Here is a 21,242-nt window from a genome sequence, read left to right as displayed (position 1 = left end):
TGTTTATAATATTGACATGGTGTTATTACAGTCAAGCTCCTAGGCTTCTTGAAAGCCAGTAGTTCATATACTTAACAGTCAAGTATATAACCCCATAACTTCTCTTTCTGCTTGTATTGACCAAAACTGTGAGAGCATCTTCCTTTTGTTTCATATAGCTTTTTGCAATATATTTTAAAATTATTTCCATATGTTTATTGTTCTTAGGCTACCAGTTTTTCAGGAGATTTATCCTATGCAGTGGCGGGACTGATATTTTTGGAATACAAGGCCAGTGCACAGTGGCTCGCAGAATTACTAGTTATCAACTACCGTGGGCAGCTGAAGAGTTATCTTGTTAGGTAAGAAAAGTGGCAGTGCAAGCTAAGACACCTGCCTTGCAGTGTGATATTTTACATGAGTGTAAGAACAAAGACATCTACAAGTGGTGATGGCAGTCCACTGAGGCATCTACACTTCTTGTAAAACTTAATTCCATTAGCTTTTGTTTGTACATGCTTTTTAAACAAGAAATTCATTGCCTTACTCAACTTCCTGCACTATTTATCTATTTATTTGTCTTTTTTGACTAGGAAAGTCTAACTGGGCAGAGCCCATTTTCAGCGCAGTCCCGGGGAGGAAAAGCTGCACCACAGTACATTTATATTAACAAGTGAATTTCAGACTTTTCTCAGAAAAACGACAGTTACACTTCTCATGAAGCAACAAACATAATTGCAAGACAGGTATATAAATTACAAGACGGGTATATACAGTAACATCAACAGTTGTAAGTCTATACAGTTGGTATAGCTGTGAAGTCTTACAGGAAGTAAATGATTTGATACTGCAGAAGGGAAACGTTGTAAAGAAGTATAGTGTTACATTTTAGTAAAGAAAGGTTTGCAAGGAGTTCAAGATATGTAATGAAGTAAGTTATAAAATTATGCAGGAAGGGAGATTTTAGTATTGCATAGGTTTGTAAAAAGTTCAAGATGTAATGAAATGAGTTACAAAATGATGTAGGAAGGGAGGGAAGATAGTAGTAGTAGTGTATAGGAGGATACTTGTAATAATCTTTTGTCAGACAACATGGTATAGGATTAGTTCTATTTAGGCAGCCTGTTCCATTTTGGTGTATCTAGAAAGTTTATAACTTGGGGATGCATCAGGGGTAGAGTGCTGGATGAATCATTTAGAAGAAGAGCAAGATGAGAAGTGTTGTTTGGGGGTGGTGAAAAGGGATGTATTAATTCAAGTGCAGGAGGGAAAGTTGTTAGGGATATAATAACTCAAGTAGAGGAGTGCAAAAAGTTAGTGATAAGAAGCTTGTACTTTCAGTAGAGGTCTCACCCTGGTGATGAACATGAACACGAACATGACCAGGGCTGGGTAAGGTATTGTTTGAGCTGGGGTTTATATCTTGGGAGTTTGTTAATCATTTCTGCTTGTGTAGGGATAGTGTTCCAGAGTTTGGAGATGTAACAGGAGTATACTGAGTCCCCTGATGAATCATTTGCTTTAGCAGTGTTTAGTCAAAACTTATCACAAGGACGGAGGTCCCTTGTGGGGGTGTAGGGCAGTAGTATGTTTTTTAATGAAAGGCATTGTTCAGGATAATGTGTCAGTTTGTATTCTTTAACTAGATGAGAATATCTTATGTAGTTGTTAAGCTCTCGCCAGTTTTGATGCTTTAAGGCTTGGCAGCGGTGAGCTAGATGTCCTTTGTTAATAGCAAATTTAGCTACTTTGTTGCAACAGAATATTAGTTTGGATGTTATTGTAGAGCTTAGGTTGTAAGGATAGGCGAGGCGTATAAGAGGATTGGAGGCAAATAGGATGAGGCTAGAGTTTTTCTTGCTCGGTCTGTAATGTACTGCATTGCCCTGTAAAGGGACCAACGTTTCTGGTGGGACTTTTTAATTGTTTGAAGAGTATGTTAAGAATATGTTGATGAAATTTAAGATCATCATCTATTAGTAATTTAGTCTGTAATACTACCTCAGTTTTAGTATTATTTGCTGATGTAACCAAGAAACACTGGTTTTGGTGGAGACAATGTTTTGGGGTGAAGAGCATCAGTTTTGTTTTATTGAGATTAAGGAGTAGGTTTAAAATTTTCAGCCAGGTTTCAATTGAAGAGAAAGAAATTTGAGTGTTTTCTTGTAGTCTGGATATTGTGGGAGCTGTGCATATTAAAGTTGAATCATCCTCATATTCTGCTATATTTGCTTGGTGTATAACAATGTGAAGCTTGTTTATAAAAATATTAAAAAGGAGGAGTCCTAGTATAGTGCCCTGCAGGTCAGGTATGGTAACTGGAAGAGAAGAACAGAAGTTCTTTTGCCATTTGACTGCTTTTTGTCTTCTAGATAGATAACTAAGTAACCATTTAAGAGAGGTTTGAGAGAGACTTATAGAAGAGAGTTCAAGTAAATGTAGGCGTGACACAGTGTCAAAAGCTCTGGATAAGTCTAGGAACAATGTTGACACCAGATTACCATTGTTCCTGTGCTGGTGTTTAGTGTTGGTGAAGTGAAGCAGGGCAGTCTTTCTGCTCTGGTGGCATCTGAAACCATGATGTGTTCCCAAAAGCAGATTATTTGAATTTAGCTGATGTAGAGGCTGACCAAGAATACATTTTTCAAGTATTTTTTTTTTGGGGGGGGGGGGTTGCAATGGTTGCAATGAGCCAGTATTTATTAAACTCTTTAGATGTGCCACCTTTGTGTAAAGGTATAATAATGGATTTTTTTCCAAATAAAATGAATATATTTTTCAGATATAGATTTTTTTATCATTATAGAGACTGGAAAAACAATTGCATTTGCAGACATTTTTAAGTACTCTGAGGGGAATTGGTAAGCAGCTAGCATGATTAGTTTTAGCTTATGTAGGAGTTTTTTTTAATGATGAAAGTAGGTACTGGGCTAAAGTCAGGTAGCTTGAGGATATTCAGCAGAGGCTACTGGAACTGAGAGGAAGCATTAATGTTTGTGAAGGATAATATAGACTGTATAAAATAGTTGTTAAACTGTGTGGGAATTGAATCCTTAGTATTGTTGGATGTATGGGTAGGAGTGGTAATTTGGCCTGATGTAAAAATTTGTTTATGGATGCCCAGGAAAGTTTTGGTTTGTTTTGATGCTTATTTCTGGAGGATGTTAGGTTTGCTTGTCATGTTTTATTCAGCATTTTGTCCCATTCCTTAGTTGCTTGAAAAATGTAAAAGTATTTTGTGTTCTATTTTTGAGTTACTCTTTCCAGGCTTTGTCATACTGTAGCATTACTTTTAGTTTGTTTTATTAGCCATAGTGCACAATTGGATTTGACCATTTTAGTATGTACTAGGGCAAGGTTATTGAGAATTTTTAGGAATATCTCAATGAAATGTGAGTATAGACTTTATATATTACTGAGGCGAGCAGGTACTAAAAGCTATTTCACAGTCTCTTGTGTGATTGAAACAGATGATAGCTGTGATACTACCACTTGTATACCACAGACTTCCATTGTTGCACTAATATTTATGTGAATTGAAGTTGTACCCTGGCCCTTTGGGACTGTTCATCAATTTTCATCACATTCATCTCACTGAGGTACTTGAGTTACCTTGATCACTACCCGGTTGAAATGCTCTCGTTTTGCTTATTTTGTATTTCATTTCCTATGAGCTTTAGTCTTGATCTAGGTGCTGTTTACAAAAAGACCAAAAAACTACTTGTGTCACAACAGTATTCAGTGCCAGCAGATATTCAGTACAAAGACTGTTTTTTGTAAACCTCTCCTGTGTTTAAGCAGTTGCACTGCCCTTACATGCTTATTGATCTTCTTTGTCAGACTCACAGTGGAAGTGCAAGATCTGATCCTTTGAAACTAGACAATGTGAAAATTGAAGTGAAGGTCTGACAAAAAAGTGACTTCTGAAACTGGCTTGTTAACAGTTTTTAAAACAAAGGCCTCCTGTAATTCCTTGCTGTGGGAGAATGTCCTCACATCTGCTGCACTAACTCAGACGCCACCGTACCTCTGAGAAAAGGTAATAAACCAAAGTACTGTAGTCGCAGTATTATTATATATTCATTCATTCATTTGCTCTTGCATTTTCACTGCTGTAAGGATTGTAGTTACTGTCCATGGACTTTCATCAGGCACCCCACTCTGTCATGTAGTGCTGTGCCAAAGACCAGCCATCTCAGAAGACTTGCTGTATCCTTGTTCTTCCTCTTTGAGTTATAAAGTTCTTTGACTCATTTCTTTCCATTTCACTTTTGTAGTTAGTGTCAACTTTATGATTGCCCCAGAACTGTTTTAGCTAAACCATTTCAGACAGTCTAACACTCAGGAGAGTTTTAAATATGAACTCTGTGATGGGACAAAATGATGACTACAGTTCTTTGTGTACTTCAGACTTGTTTCTGTCGAGCATTGCATGCCTTGGAGTAACCTGTTTCCATTCCACGTCTGTGCTTCTGCTGGTGATTTTCGTTTCTGTCTACCAACTGAGAATGAAAGAATACTGAGGCATTCATAAGTGGAAATGCTGTCTTATATACGAATATGTGGTTTGACTAGAATTAGAAATGCTGTTATGCTTTATTTCTGAAACTGGCAAAAGCTCAGAGAGGCTTTTGCATTGTAGTTGCAGTTACCTTTATTCCCAGCCCTTTTTGTTTGCAATTACACTATGGAAAAGTTATAGTATTGTGTCAGTAAGTAAATTACTTTCAGCTCTGTGCTGTAAAAATTTAGTATTTGATTTGTTCTTTCTATTGTTTCTACCTGTTTTATTGTGTTACTATAGAAACAGTAGGCTTGTTTTATAGTCCAGTATACTGGTTAACTTATTTCTTCTTGAATCCTTATATTTTATTGTCATTTTTACATAAGTAATGTAAACATTTTGACTCTGGGCATTGCCTTTTCCTAAGTTAACCTTGTAAATCTGAGTTGTATTTATGTATTGTCTTGATATCTTTTATGTTAGGATGTTACTTTCTTTCCTACCTCTAAAATAAAATTATTTTTTTCTCTTTCTTTTTATTTGCCAGTAACAGTAAGTAGATTGAAAAAAATCGTATCTGAGAAAGGAATCTTGACTATTTTATATCATATAACTGAGTACTTAATTCTAATGTCCAATATAAGAGAAGCTGCAGTGCTTCTTCCCTTATTGGATACATTTTTTTCTTTATTACTTCTGTTTTTAGTCTGATTAGTTTTATGTCCTTGCAGCTTCCAAATTTTGTTTCAGATATCACAACAGAGAATAAACATCATTTAGTCTCCTGTGAGAGCCTGCTTCTTCCTGGCTTTTATTCCCTTTTATTGCTGGTACAACTGGTTCCACACATATGGCATGTAAGAGTAAGAATAAAAGCTGTTCCTTTTGCATATACAGGCAGTGGGATACATTTGCCTTTTCAGATTAAGTTTAGCATCTTAGCAAACTGAGTAGCTTGAAAAATAGTATCATGGTTGCAGTTGCTGTCTCCAGTATATGTGCCCAGTTTGCTGTAAATTAATATAAACTGCTGCTTTGTTTTATTTGTAGACTAAGTGTTTTGTATTGAACAAATAGCTCAGTAACAGCTTACACATCCACATATACTGCAACTACCCACATACATAGTGCTCAGGCTGTACCTAGTAATGAAATGTCATTCTAGGTGTGCTTATCTCTAGCTGAGTTTCTACAAGGTACATAATATGCAATATACATGTAAAGCCATGAGCAGTTAAAGTAATCAACTGTTAACGAATTTCCAATATGGCTGCACACTGAGTAACAGCTTGTTTGTAGGTCTCCCAGTGTGAAAACAGAAACTCATCAGAGAAGGCCACTAGACTTGTGTTTATGGGTAAATTTCAGTAACTGGCAAGTGAATGTACTGCCTGAATGCTGAGAATAAAGAAATACAGAAGAGCTGGAAAAAAATCTGCTACAAAAAGTGAGGAAGAAACACTGACTAGGAAAAGTTCTGCAGTTCTTCAGCAGAAAGCATTGTAACCTTCAGACATGACTTCCAGTAACCTTTAGGAGGATATAAGACAGCTGCATACAGGGATTCGTATCACTTCACTGAAAGACCATTTCACTGAGACCAAATCACCTAAAGTTCATTTCACTGAAAGTTCATTTCACCTAAAACTCATTTCACTGACAAGTAGTACTCTAAGGCAAGTCGAAGGTATATATCCTTTTTCCCACTGTAGTGCGATCCTGGTGTTAGTATATATAGTTAGGGGGTGTGTGGGGGGCATAGCCCCCCACCTAGTTGGGTTTTACCAAATAATGTTAAACAAAACCAGACAACAGAAAACCAAATTGTGTGTGGGGGGCTACATCCCCCACACCCCCTAATGTGGGGGGCTGTGCCCCCCAACTATATATCCTAACACCAGGATTGCACTACTAGATACTGGAAGAGCAAGTGAATCAGCATCTAGTTGAAGGAAGTAGGAAGGAATATTGTCTGCTGTTGTGGAGCAGGGTTTTAGTTTAGAGAGTAAAGATTTGATATGGCTAGTAGGAATGGATGTGAGGGAAAAATAGAGGATTCAAAGGAGTTAGTAGCCCGGTTGTTTTTTTGATTAGTCATGCTAGTAGAAGAGGGGTCAGGAGTAATCATTTTTTATATAGATACAATAAAATAGGTGTTAAAGATGGTAGCAGTTTCTTTGGGTGTCTAGTTAGGGCAAGGATTGGGAGTGGAAGGGTTCCCGGGAAGTAGTATTTGGTTAATAGAGTTCCAGAATTTTTAGGGATTTCATCTTTAAGAGGTAGGAGGGTTACAGTAGAACTTTTTTGTCTTTAAGTACGTCTTTATTTGTCAAATTTCTGATTTCTTTGAATTTTTGTAAATCGGTGGGGATTTTAGTTTTCACCCAAGTTTTCCATGATCTGTGTCTAGATTTCATTAGAATGTGAGTAGCATGGGATAGCCATGGGTAGATGATTGATTTTGTACAAACTGTGCGGAGAGGTGCAAGGGTGTTGAGAATATTAAGAAGGATAGAGTTAAAAAGTAGACTGTTGTCGAGGGGGAGTTGGGTTAGGTTAGTCCAGTTAATGCTAGAGAGAATGTCTGTAAAAGTTTTTGGGCAGAAGTTATTTTACGACATGTTCTATATCTGTGAGGCCTGTTGAAATGAGTAAATCTAAGAACTTGTACTGGGCAGTGGTCACTTAGGGAGTTGGGTAGTGTTTCAGGGTTATGATATTTACATGGATCAGAGACAAGTATCCAGTCTATAAGAGTGCCAGGGTTCCTAAAATTATTGTTATGTGTTGGATCACGAATGAGTTGAGTAAACCGTATAAGAGAATATTATTCTCCAGGATACAAAAACAGGGCTTGGCTAGATAGAATTTATATCTCACAGGAGCATGTGTATTTAATTGAAGGTCTTGAAACGCACCCAATAACTATTTCATATCATGTGCCAATAAGAACTAAAATAAAAATGCAAGGTAATGAAATAAAAATCAGACACTGGCACTTTCCCACCTTTTGGCAGAAAAGAAAGGAATTTAAAGAATGGGTTTTGGAATTAATTCAGGAACTACTAGAGAAGATAGAAATTTCTTCTGAAAATACAGCTAGCGAGTGGGATAAAATTAAAGTGGAGTTTAAAACTATGGTGGAAATAAAGGAAAGGGAGATATGATTAAGAAGTAAGAATAATTATTTGGAGGGTCTGACAAATGCTAAAGTATTGCAAAATAGGGGGAATCTCTCGGAACAAGAAAAGGAGCAACTGCAGAATGCTAAACAGAAACAAAGGGATTACTTTGATAATATGCACGAGTTTAGAAAGATTGCTGTTAAGCAACTGTTTTATGATGATAATTCTAGAACACAAAAACTTTTGGCACAACGACTCGTGCAACAGAATTTGGAAAGAGCTGTCACCAAGCTTAGGGAGCCTTTAACAAGGATGATAAAAGATCCTGTAAAAGTATTAGAAATATTTTAAAAATTTTATGAAAGTTTGTATAAATCAGAGAAATATGGAAATCATGAAAAGGTAGAAATAGAAATGTTTATGGAATAATTAAATATGCCAAGATTAGAGGTAGATGAGGCTCAATTACTAACAGGATAGGAAGAGATGAGATAAAATGGCTGTGTATAACCATTCTACAGGAAAGTCCCCAGGAATAGATGGTACTCCTATGGGAGTTTGGAAGCTGGGAGGGAAAAAAACTGATAAAGATCTGGAAGGTTTTGTTTAACAGTATTTTAAGAGAAGTCCCAGCATCCTGGCAAAAGGCATTGTTAATGGTAATACGTAAAGAAGGTAAAGATCCATCGGATCCAGCTTCATACAGTCCCATTTCAATAGTAAACCATGACTATAAAGTGTTCATGTCTGTAATGGCTAAAAGAATAGCAAAAGTGATACCAAAATTGATAGATGTGGATCAGTGTGGTTTTGTGAATGGGAGGCAAACATTTGACAATATTAACAGAACATTGATGATCCAGAGGGAAGCAGAATGTAAGAAAATACCACTGTTATTGGTGGGTCTAGATGCGCAGAAAGCATTTCACAGAGTAGACTGGGACTTCATGAGCAGGGCAATGTAAGCATTTGCTTTCCCTGATACAATTCTAAGGTTGATTAGGAGTATATATGAGGGTTCAGCGGTGGAAATTAAAGTGGGTAGGGATCTCTTTGATAACTTCTGCTTAAGTAGATGATCTAGGCAGGGTTGTCCACTTTTCTCTTTTGTTGTGTGCGTTATATTTAGAACCATTGGCAAAGAAAATAAAGGACTTAGAAATTCAAGGATATAATTGGTGTGGTAGTCAGGAAAAACCGGCTCTGTTTGCAGATGAAGATATTTTATACATGACAAAAACATACCTTCTCAGGATGCAAAATTAATGAAGCTAAAACTAAGGCAATAGTGGTAAATTATGTCCCCACACACAAACTGGTCCAACAATATCCATATTTATTGGGACATGATAAAATGAAGTATTTAAGAGTATGGATTAGAAATGAGACTGTTGTGGCAGCTAAGGATATGTGGGAAGAGACTAAACAGAAAATAGTGGAAAATTGAGAAACTGGAAGCTTTGTTATATGGATATAGATACTAAGATATAAGCAATTAAAATGATTTTAGTCCCTTTAGTCTTATACACAGGTCATGCATATTTTTATAAACCAGAGGAGAAGCTGTGGATAGCAATTATATATTTATTTATTTAACATTTGTTTACTGGGAGTGTCTGATTGGGCCATAGGCCAGTTTTCTTTGGATACCAGGGGAGAAAAGCTCCACATGCAGTACAAAGACAAAAAGCAACAAGAATTTACAAAAAGATAAATATAAATACAGTATAATTACAAAAATTTACAGGACAAAAAGTACAAAAAATATACATAGTTATTAAAAAAACAATAATAAAGCACATCATTTTAAATAAGATACATTAAAGTTAGAGTGCAAATGTGAAAAAAAGAGAAGGATACAGAGTTGTTTAACCATTATTGTAGAGTGATACAGAAATAATGTGAGAGGTATGAGAAAAGAGTATTTAAAAAGGGAATAACAGAGAAGTGTACTAGGTACAGAGTAACCCAGTGAGTCTGGGTACATTGAGTGTGTTGGAACAGAATTATAGTTAGACAATAATAATAATGAGAGACAAGAGGCAGAGGAAGGTGTTTACCTAGGAGAAGTACAAGAGCAGAGCCATTTGTTTCTGAAATGATCTATGAGCAGACGTTTGAATTTCTTAGAGTTGCTTGAGCTAAGAATATGGTGAGGGATTGTTTTCCAGATTTTTGATATCTTATGTGAGTATAGTGACTTGCCTTACTGACTTGCAGTAGCAGTTTATCAGAGGATCTTAGAGTTCTGTTGCTACTATATGGTTGAACTAGGCTTCTTCCAGTAGAGCAAGGCATACTAGGATTACTCAATTTGAGGGGATATTTTAGACCAACAAAGTTCAGGCACGTATACATAGCACAAGCAGGAAACTATAATTCAAAGTTGAAAGGAATGATGATAATAGAGGGGGGGAGCTCAAGAAATAAGGAGAGATTGGGATTCTGGATGCAGACTCCAAGGAGAACAACAAGAATCATACAGAGTATTATATACATAAAATAGCAGGGAGTATTCTACGAACTAAACCAGCACAAGAATAGAGAAAAGAGATTCTGACGATAAGGATGACTGTAGTTAGGGATACAGATAATAGGCAAGAGGGCGCTAGAGATTATTAGATAAAACTGGCAAAGCAACCAAGGTATTGGGAGCAAATAACTAGAAAGGGAAATGTAATAGAAAGGGAAGAGTCCAAGACTTTATTTGGACTGCAGGTTAGAGTTTGCCTTCCCTATCAATGATTGATATCAGAGTATAGGCAAAGCGAAAGAAATAGGGTGGTCCTAAATGAAAGACCAGCACTGGTAGAGTTTTTAATATAATCCAGAAAAGAAGCTGCTGTTAAAAAAAGGAATAATTAGTAGAGCATATAAAATATTGCATGATAATTATAAGAATCTGTCAGAGGAGCTTAGAAAGGATTGGGAAAAGAGGTTGAATAAGCAATTCACAAAGAGACAATGGGTGGATTTGTGTATATCTCTCAAGTATGCAACAAAGTGTAGAAGATATAGGATCTTTGCCTGGAAGTATTTACATAGGTATTTTTATACACCAAGTAGACGCTAAAGAATTTTTCCTCAGGTGAATAGCAAATGTTGGGAGGTGCAACAGACAAGAAAGAGGTAGCTGGGATCGTATTTTTTGGAAGTGTAATGAGCTGCCCGACTTTAAGGATTCCCTACAACCCGCTCTGTCAGAGATGCTGGATGAATTAATTGGATTGATTGGGGAGATGATTTTTTTTGAGCTATGTTACAGAATCAGAATTGCCTAGACATAGTAAAGCCTTGCTGAGTCTAATTATGGTGGATGCCAAAAAAGCAATTACTAGAAAATGGAAATCATAGTCTAGACGAACTTTACTAGAAGTAGTGAATATAGTCATAGAGATAAAACAACTGGAATTTTAGATCTTTAGAAAAAGGAAGGAGCAAACTACATAGAAACAAATGGGAACTGTGGGAACAATATATGCAGAGAAGGAACAAGGTTTAAGAGGTGGGATTTAAATGATCCATATAATGCTTAACTGACCATGACTGGATAGATTATAAGTGATGTTTATTGGTTGCAGCTACAGTTGTTTCAACGGTGTCTGTGATGTGTAATGTTTGCAAGTAAAGTGGTGTCAGTGTTTGTTTTTTATTTATATAAATGTAAGATTGCCTATGCCATATGTGATGGTTTAATAAAGATGTTTATTGAAAAAAATAATTGTCTGTTAATTGCAAATGGTTATTCATGTTCTTATGCTGTTCAAATTGTAAGCAATCCCATTAAGCATTAATTAATAGTAATAGTTTGCTGTTCAAATTGAATTCATTTAAGAAGTGTGTAACACTTTTGAAATATCTGTGCCTAAATACTCATAGTTGTATATTAGTACATATAGCCATTTTGAAGTTTGTATAAATATTGTCGGAAGGAATTATGAAAATTTTTTAATTATCTTTTTAGATTTTGCAGAATCATTGGATTACAGTATTACTGTAACATTCTGTAGTATTGTTAAAATGCATTATGAATAGATTGCGTTAGTAATTCTCCATCACTGTCTATTTTTTCAGGTGTGTCTACTTTCTAAGGATCTGCATAATGTTAATAAACATGAGGTCAGCACAGTGAATTATGTTTTACAGCTGTATAGCAACTGTGTCCTTATAGTTAAATGTTTGTTTCTGCTAGTCAGTTTGCTGCACATTTATTGTTTTGTGGTTAGCCATTGTCTCATTTAAGAAGAATTAATGAATTTTGCCAGCAATAGAGCTGAAGTATGCATATATAGGAATAAATTAATAATTCACCACTAGCATAGTTAAGAAGATCTGAGTAATTTAAAAACTGGCAAAGTAGTAGTCTGCCGAGATAGATTGAATTTAACAACTTTTTTTCTGGTGGAAGCAGTTCTTTTCTAGTAGCACATGGCAACATTACTTTTTGGGGGCATGTCTTTATATAGGATTACTTTAGAACCTGGTTAAGTCCAAAGATATAAAAATAAATGTCACAAGACTGCAAAAATGTAAAAGGACATTTTAAGATTGAAATGCTGTTAACAAATCTATTTTTTTCATTGCAGTGAGCACCTTAGCAAGACTGATGAATTCATTTTCTGAATTGAAGCAATGTGTTGCAAGCTTTAACCTTGTTTTGAGCTTGAATGAAGTGCTTATAAATGGATTTTTAGTGGAGTTTTCAGAGGACCATTTTCTGAATTAAATTAAATATTTTTTGTAAGGTGTCTGTTAGAGATGGCACTGGGGAGGAAAGGAATATCAAGGCTTAAATGTGCTTGCTTTTTTACAGGAAGAGATGTGAGGGTTTCTGTGCTCATGATCACACTTTTCAGGGAATTATCCCTAGTGAAGACCAGGAATCATGCAGAAGTGCTCATCTACAGGGGGAGCAGGGCCAGTTGAACACATTAGATAGTGCTACAGCATGCATTATAAAGGCCCATTGCATGCCATTTCCTGCCCATTGCATGCCATTTCCTTGGACATGAGCAAGCATGTGCAGACATAAGGGCTAAGCAGATACTCAAATTACCTCTGATGTCTGTTTCACTAACAGGCCCCTCTTAGTAGGCTATCACCCCAGTAATGGCCAACAAATGGGGCAGTTGACTGAAAGACAGTCTGCAAAACAGTCTGCAGGCAGTGGGGGCAAAAAAATTGTTTTCAAAGGCATTTGACTTTGTATTAAGCATAGAGACTGCACACTTAGATGCATAGTGGTCGAGGAAGTTGTACCTCATTTTATTGCTGTCATGCATAGTTACACAAGCAGTCTACAAGGTTGTCTGTGTATCTGTCCAGACACATGCAACAACTGGAATGCGCACACAGATACATTGCTAAAAGGATACAAGGCCTAAACAACTTGTCCTGCGTGAACCGACCAAAGCCCTATCACTATATTCGGTATCCTACAGACTGCTAAGAGGTGACCTGTGTCAAGCATGCAAGGCATTCTTCTACCATTTACTGATGGATTTACTGTACACAAGCAAATCATATAGCGTCAGAAATAATTAGTCTAGGGATCTAAACCTCATCTCCAAAATCAGCAGAACAGTTTCAGAGGACAGGTATATTTCACAGAGGAACAGACTCCCCATCCACATAACACAAAGTTCATCCTTGCCCATTTTCTAGTACAGCTTAGATCTATGGATGAGAAACAGAAAATTTACTGCAGGGTTGCCCCCCCTCCCGTATTACAAATGAACATATGCAGCTGCTAAATGCTTTATCCCATGCATGGGTCCCCTCAAATTATCTTTGATATGATCCCAGTTATTCTCATCAGGGCTAGTATATAATTATCGGCCATGGAATGGATGAGGCCATTGTATAACAAAATGGGGTAGAATACTTTGAGCACAAAAAGAGAAATTGGTTAGCCTTAAAATGGCCAACAAGGACAGCTAATTCAGTACTTACCTGTGAGTCTAAGACTGAATGCATTACCTACTGTGTGCAAATTGTTAGCATGATTGTTATTGTTGATGCCTGGAGTTGGGTCCTAAACTTTAACCACCCCTCCCCTGCATTTCCTAGTAGCCCCTTCACCTGAGCACGTAAATTAGCTACATCAGCCTCATTATCATTATCATTCCTGTCTCACTTAACCCTTTGAATGGCGTATGCCATCTAGTTAAATGTATGTACCACCGCAAAACTGCTTTATTTAGCAATGTCCATATCCATAATGACAAAAAGCAAAATCCATCATTGACCAAAACCTCAAAAATATAATTATAAAATGTATATTACTGAAAAACATCACAATTCTTAGTCTTCTTCTACCTTTAACTATAATAAACAGCTACTAAACCTGCCTCAGCCCAACCTACTGGAGAAAAATCTCAGATTTTAAATAATTCTCAAAAAAACACACAGGTTGTTGTTGTGGTTTGTCTTTCGGCTTTTCCCAGTTAGGGGTTGCCACAGTGGAACTCCGGTCCGCTAATGATTGGCAGTAGATTTTTACAGTGGCGAGTTGCCAGCCCGACGCCCAACCTTCAACGAAGGCATGCCCATTCACGCATGTCTTTTGGAACACCACTCGACCGCGAGGAGGACATGCAGACTCCACACAGAAGGCACTCCTCGCACTCCAGCCGAGAATCAAACGGGAGAACCTCTTGCTGTGAGGCAACAACGCTACTGCTGCACCACCGTGGTAATTGTGGAAAAGACGCACAAGGCCATGTAAAAAAAAATAATAGTTTCTTAGATATTATACTCAGTCATACAAGGACAAAAAACTCCAAACATATTTATCATAGCACCAACAATATTGTAAAAGTAAAATACTTATACTGACCTAATCATTTTTATTGTAAAGAAACCCACGTACTTTCAAAACATGGCATAAAAAAACTAAAGTGTAGAATAAGCGTAAGACAAAATGCTTATTACCATATGAAGATGTACATTCCAACTCAAGACCATCTTTTGTCATGACTATCCTGATTTACTTACATAATCAAGTCTGCCGTCAACATCCAGCATAAAACCTTTTTGCACCAGTGTACTTCTGAGGTATTTTTAAAAGAATCTTAGTTATGCATGGCATATAGCAGAATATCATTGCACACTCCCGATGTAATAGCAGTTACAGACGCATGTATAAAAATACACATAAAAGATTTATTTATTTATCTTTTGTTAACCAGGTTAGCCCCACTAGTCTAGTAGTCCCTTTTCAGAAGAGACCTGAGGTGGTATTTCTACTAGGGGAAATTTGGCCAGGACATCAAGGAACTTCCCTTACTCTTTTCAGTAGGTGCATTGGGGTGTTTTACATCCAGCTGATCTTTTACCAACTCAGGCAGGTGGGGCGTCGGTTTAACATCTCTTCGAAGGATGACACACACAGGAGTGCAGCAACCCCTTTATACTGCACAGCAGTGTCAGCAATCGATCTCCATCTACCTGATGTAGAAATAGAACCTACAACCTAATGTTTGAAAGGCGAATGTGTGCTACCTGTTGTGCCACTGACACTACATAATAAAGAAATCTTATATTACTCCCTGACTTTAACATGATTCTTAGTGACCACATTTCAAAAAGGGATGATGGTGGTGATACAGTAATACACTCAAAAGTTGCTGCACTTTAGGTATTTGTACGGAATACAAGATAATTTTCAAAAAGTAGAATTAATACTCGTATGACTCAAGGTCGAAAAACAAAAGTCCATATGCAAATGTACAGAATGCATATCTCCTGATGCAAATATGTTGACCACAGAAAATGTACTTTTATATGTTCATAAGTAGGTACTAGGCTTTTAGTTCAGGGAGCCATTGAGTAGAGCTACCCCAAATTTTTGAGTTGCCCCTCAGCACTGTCTGGTTAATTGACTTACTCAAGGTCACACATTAGGTAACTGAAGCTGAGGGAATCAAACCCTGTACCACAGGAGCTGCAGCTCACAGCCTTAATACTCTATGCTAAATGCTAGCCTACATTATGGTTGTCATGGCTCACTGTTTAAATATTACCTAAAAATAAACTGTACCAAACTTGTGCAGAGGTCTTCCCATCCAAATTCAGTTTATTCTGAGTAAACCAGCTTATCCCTAACAAGTACTAGAACTAACAAAGCTAGCGGTAAAGAAAACATCCTAAATTAGATACTAATATCACATCTTAATAATACAGTGACCACACCCAATGTAAGTTGTGTGAAACCCTCCTAAAAATGAACAAAAAGCATGCAGTACAGCCTAGTCAGAAATACAGCAAATTTCAACAAAGTCATCTCTATATCTGCCCTAAAGAGCTGCAATTGCACTCCAGAAAATATCTAGATGATGCAGTACTTCACTTTAACAAAACCTTCCTGGCTTTTAATCATAGCACACAGAAAAATAGAGAGAGACAGAAATCCATGCTTGCACTCTGGGTTACTGGGAAATGAAGCTACTTTGTAACAAGTGCATCAAAACAGCGTGCTACAGTTAACATAGCTCTATAGACACCTGTGAAACCAAGCTAAGAATATAAGACAAAGTGCAAAAAAGATCAGTTTACTAAACTGCAATGTGCTTACAACAAGAAACTCAGAAATGTGGTTCTTTATAAGTAATTTCCTAAAGCACATGCCCAGGAATAAATCTCAACCTTGCCTTTCTGAGATAAAGGTTTGTACAGTGTAATATGCTGATTTAATACACTTTATATAAATATTGAAAACTTTGTCAAAAGTCCTTGTACTGCAGTGTCTGAATGCTGCAGTATAAATACTTTCATGCCCACTCTTACAGACATCATCAAGAATCTTCTACAGAAATGTGAAACTATCTCTTTAGCATCTGATTGTCTACCATAGTGGTATTTCTGTATAATAGCAGCTACCATAGAGTATTGTGTATTTTAGTCATAAGTGGCTTGGGGTCAGCAGTACCTGATCTCTAGAAACTATCATATATAATATCACTCCATAAAGGGGGCACCTTCCGTGAACTCTGTAATTACAGACCATCACTACTAATCATGTCCCCAACAATTTGAAATAAACATACATTAATAAACAACTTCTTAATTGTTTACCTAAAAATAGTGTAGTATCTATAACAGCTTAATATTAGGTCAGGGCACTGCACAGAAACAACCCTAATAATGTTCATAATCTTTGAACAAGCGAACTGAAACAAAGGTGATGTGGTAGCATCGATATTTTTGATTTATCAAATGTATTTAATAAAGCTGTGCTCTGTATTATTACCCTGACTTCAAAAAAAAACTAGGCCTCGGCAATGAAACTGTGCTGGCTCTCTCAGTTCTCTAAGATAGAGAATGAAATGTTCACCATGGAACAGTATGTTATCAACCTCACACACCGTTGCGGTGGGAGTGGTATAAGGCTTCATATTAGGCCCCTTACTCTGCAGTATCTTTATAAGCAAAATGCACACAACTGCACCACGCACAGCGTCTCTCATTCACTATACAGCACTGTTGTATTAAGCCCCAGCCATCAATTAGCTACAAACTAATCTACAGGTGTCCATCTCAGACATAGAAAAATAGAACAAACTAGATTATGTCTACATTCCCCCAAAACAAAAGAAATGCTGTGCATTCTACTACACCACAACCAACTGTTCTTACAATAAATATACCATTGAGATGCTACCCCTACAGGTAAACTAGTTATTGAACAGTTTCTGAAATTCAGCCACCACACATAATGTGTAGTATAAAAAAAAACATAAATTAGGACTGCTGTGTAAAGCCAAACGCTATCTCCCTGACAGAGTACGCATCGTTGCAGCCAAACCTTTTTATTCCCAAGCATCCTGTACATTTTGTCTGTGTTCAGAACTCTGCAGTTCAGTCAGATAACCAGATGAGGGCAAACTTGTAATAAAATTGCAAAACCAGTAGTCCGTGTAGTCAGCAAAACCTTGTCTGCTTGGTTTTGAAATACCTAAACTGACTAGAACCAATCTCATATTCCGACATATTCTTCCTAAATGCACATCTCAAAATGGTATGTGATACTCTTTGCAAACCAGTCAATCAGCAATTGTTTTATACAAACACAAATATCAAGCAAACTCACTAAGGACTCTATTTATCGGTTATATAACAAAACTGTGGAATTAAATTCCTACTTCCATTTGAAGAAACTTGTCCAATAAACTTTTCAAAATATCCATGAAAGACTAGCTAACATGTAAATGAAACTTTTTTTTTTTTTTTAAACCTAATCCCTAGTTTATATAAGCATTTCATAATGACTGAAAAAAGCACAAAGCTAAGTACCCAGTCCTTAATTTATGTAACTATGCCATATGGTAGCTGTACAATATAATTTGGTTTTGCTCATTATAAACTTCATTATTCACTGCTGTCCTTTTAGTCCAGTCTCTTATTCTGTGGCTGTATTACTGTTGTTTATTCTTAAATTCCCTGTCCAGGTCACACTTACGACAACAACAGTTTCATCCTAGCCTACATGTTTATGAACCGTGCACCCTTCCAAACTTTATCTAACAAATTTTCTATAAGCTACATTTATTGGCTCTACATAATTATAGCCGGTTACCTTAAATGACATACTTGCTCATTCCTGGATCTGCAAAATACCTACAAATTCCTGTTGTATGTACAGATAGTTAAAATTACTACTTGTATATGTTCAGCCTGTCAGTCTCCTTTAATTTTCACAATGTTATTGATGTCTAGTGGCATCATCATATATTGTAAATATTTTGTGGCCTTTATGAAATATACCAGCATTTAGTAGTAGTATCTTTGTATGCACACATAGTTGAGTATGGCCTCTGCACTGTAGCTTGGGATAAAGCCCTGATTTGGGTCCAAATTGCCTGAATTTGATTAGCGGTTCAGGTGCTGAAAAAGCCACGGTGGGGAGCATTGGAGTGAGTAGCCACTGCTGGCCTGCTCATCCGTGGGAACGGGGGATACATTTTTTTCCTACTCACTCTTTCGGGAGGCATTGAGAGAATGACATCATCTGGAACAATCCATTTCCAGGCCACTTGTCTGCCAGGGGCTAATTTAACACATCTTTATTTTATTTCCTTTATATTTTAATAACTGGGTTGTCTGCTGTCTTATCCATATTCAGTGAAGGCCTAGAAAAGAAAATGCCATACAGATCTTCCTGGGAAATAATAAAGTGATAAAGTGACATGTTAATTCAGTTTGTGCATCACATTTGCCCTTTCTTCATGTTAACCAATGCAAGCTGACATCAACAACAAGACTTTGCATACTGTTACAATGAGATGGCCGTGTTTAAATTATAAACTAACATACAGTGGATATAAAAAGTTTATACACCCCTGTTAAAATGCCAGGTTTTTGTGATATAAAAAATGAGACCACAATAAATCATTTCCAAACTTTTCCCACCTTTAATGTGACCTATAACCTGTACAATTCAATTGAAAAACAAACAAACAAACCTGTTAGGGGAAAAAATAAAAAATGTAAGATAAGCTGGTTGCATAAGTATACACACCCTTAAACTAATACTTTGTTGAAGCACCTTTTTTATATCACAAAAACCTGGCATTTTAGCAGGGTTGTGTAAACTTTTTGTATCCACTGTATATCAGAGAGCTGATAGTGCAGAGAAAGAGGAGACAACTAACTAAGCTAACTGATAAGATACATTATAAGTAAAGGCAATATATAAGTACATATTGTTGGAGATTGCATTAGGTCACAGTAGGTAGCAGGTGTATTACTTCATAGCATACTTATATTCTCATTAGTGTCTTTGATGGGGTAAGAAACGTGTAGTTGCCAGGCGACTGTATAAAAAGTCTATTAGAAATAAAGTTCTAGGGAGAAGTCACCCTTTTTAATGCCAGTTTGCAAATGCTTTTGACCCAATCAGTACGGTATCCACTAAGAGATTTTTTTTTTCCTGAAAGTGTATATTTGGCATATCATATGCTCTGTACTTGGGACAGGAGATGGTTCCGTGTACTACGTAATGAATTTCTGAATAAGACATTACTACATGCATTACTACTACTGTTCATTTTAAAAAGGAAGCTACCTTCAGGTCTTTGGTTTCAAGGTGGATTATCCCATTCTCTGAAACTACAGGGTGGAAGAGAGAGATGGGCTTTATTTAGTAAGTAATAATCAAGTTTATGTTTAAATGACTGTTATTTCAGAGTTTTAAATGTGTCCTTGGTACTGAATTAAGTATGAGTGTGGCTTATATTTAGGAGATTTGTTCTAGCTTTTTTAAGAGTCAAATTGTTGGTCCATTGTATAAAATATTTCCAAGGAAAAGTGAAGAATGAGCATATGAACTTATTTCTAGTACTTTGGAAAGGTAGTATTTGACCCTATTTAGGCTTCCTAACATTTAATCACAATTTTAACAGCAACATTGATATGTGCTTCTATTGAAAGTACCCCATCCAGGGTCGTGCCTAGGTATTTAATTTTATCAGTGTAAAGAATACTTCCCTATTTTGTCTTGATTGTGAGTATTTGGAAGCCAGTACTTTTTAAGTGACTGCTACAAACAGCACAGGGCTAATTTTGCTCCCATTCAGAATGAGGCACAAGTCACAATGATATTTTTTCATGAGTGGAAAAGATTGCACATGACTGCTTTTTGCCTATTTAATGGGTATCCACAGCACACAACAGAGCAGTATCATACACATTCTGGTGATCCAAGAAAATTCCAGAAATGAATTTCCATCTAGTCTGAAGAGCCGGGGGTCTCCTACTTTAGGCCTTTGAGGTCGGTTCTGAATTCAGTGATGAGTTTCTTTGCCTGTGGATGTATTAACTATCTTTAAGGTAATTGTTAAATCAGTTTAATGGTAGAATGGAAATATGGCATTGTACATTGTTTAAGTGAGGTATTATTGTTTTTGAGAGCAGAAAATTATGACTTTTCCATGTTTTTATATGCCAATGAGTGGTAAAACTGACTTGCGTATCCTCCACTAAATTTGAACCTAACATTTTCTGCCAGGTTGCAGTCATCTAGTAGCATGTAAACAACTGTTATCGGTGCACCTTTTCCCTTCTTCCGGTGCTCATACCGTCATTTTTTCCAGTTTACAGTCAGGGAAAAATTCTTATGATCACTTCTTTTTTTTTTTTCTTGGGCTGATTTGTTTCTCTGTGACCAAATGCTATGTCTGTCTGTATCTTCAGGACAGCTACGTTAATATAGACATCCCTGAGCCAGACTGATTACTTCACTGGCTACTGAGCAAACAGCAATACACAGGTGTGGGATGTTAGGGAGTCTAGAGGTTTAAGCCATTTGATACAAAGCCTCAATGAAAGGGTTTCTGTAGAACATGGTCTATTTTTTTTATTTTAGCTTATTATTTTCTTTGTGTATTTCAAGACACTGAGAACAATTTTTTTCTCTTCTATGAGTAAGGATGTTTCTTATTGCTTTGACCGATTTCTTTTAATTCACTTAATCAACTTTTTGGCATTTCATAAACTGGGGAATGTTGATGTGATTTGTTAGCTTTCATTTTTTGGAACAATTTTCATCAGTTTTCAGTACAAGAGATCTCTTGTCCAGCCAGAAGTCAGTAACTCTCCCAAGACATCAGCTTTGTCCTAGACATGCAAGACTTTGC

At 36.6% G+C, this 21,242-nt stretch overlaps 1 protein-coding gene across 1 annotated transcript in view; it reads left to right on the top strand.

Moving 5' to 3' along the window:
* NBAS (NBAS subunit of NRZ tethering complex) overlaps positions 1 to 21,242 on the top strand; it is a 3,380,746-nt gene that overhangs the window by 389,715 nt on the left and 2,969,789 nt on the right. The window contains exon 8 of the mRNA XM_044064792.1: positions 208 to 341. Coding sequence (XP_043920727.1) covers positions 208 to 341 — 134 coding nt within the window. The remainder of the gene's footprint in view (positions 1 to 207; positions 342 to 21,242) is intronic.

This window comes from Protopterus annectens, chromosome 1.part0, assembly GCF_019279795.1.
Source record: "Protopterus annectens isolate FY-2018-M chromosome 1.part0, PAN1.0, whole genome shotgun sequence".
Lineage (NCBI taxonomy): Eukaryota > Metazoa > Chordata > Ceratodontiformes > Protopteridae > Protopterus > Protopterus annectens.
The sequence above is the reverse complement of the archived record's forward strand: the minus strand, read 5'-3'. Positions and strand labels throughout refer to the sequence as shown.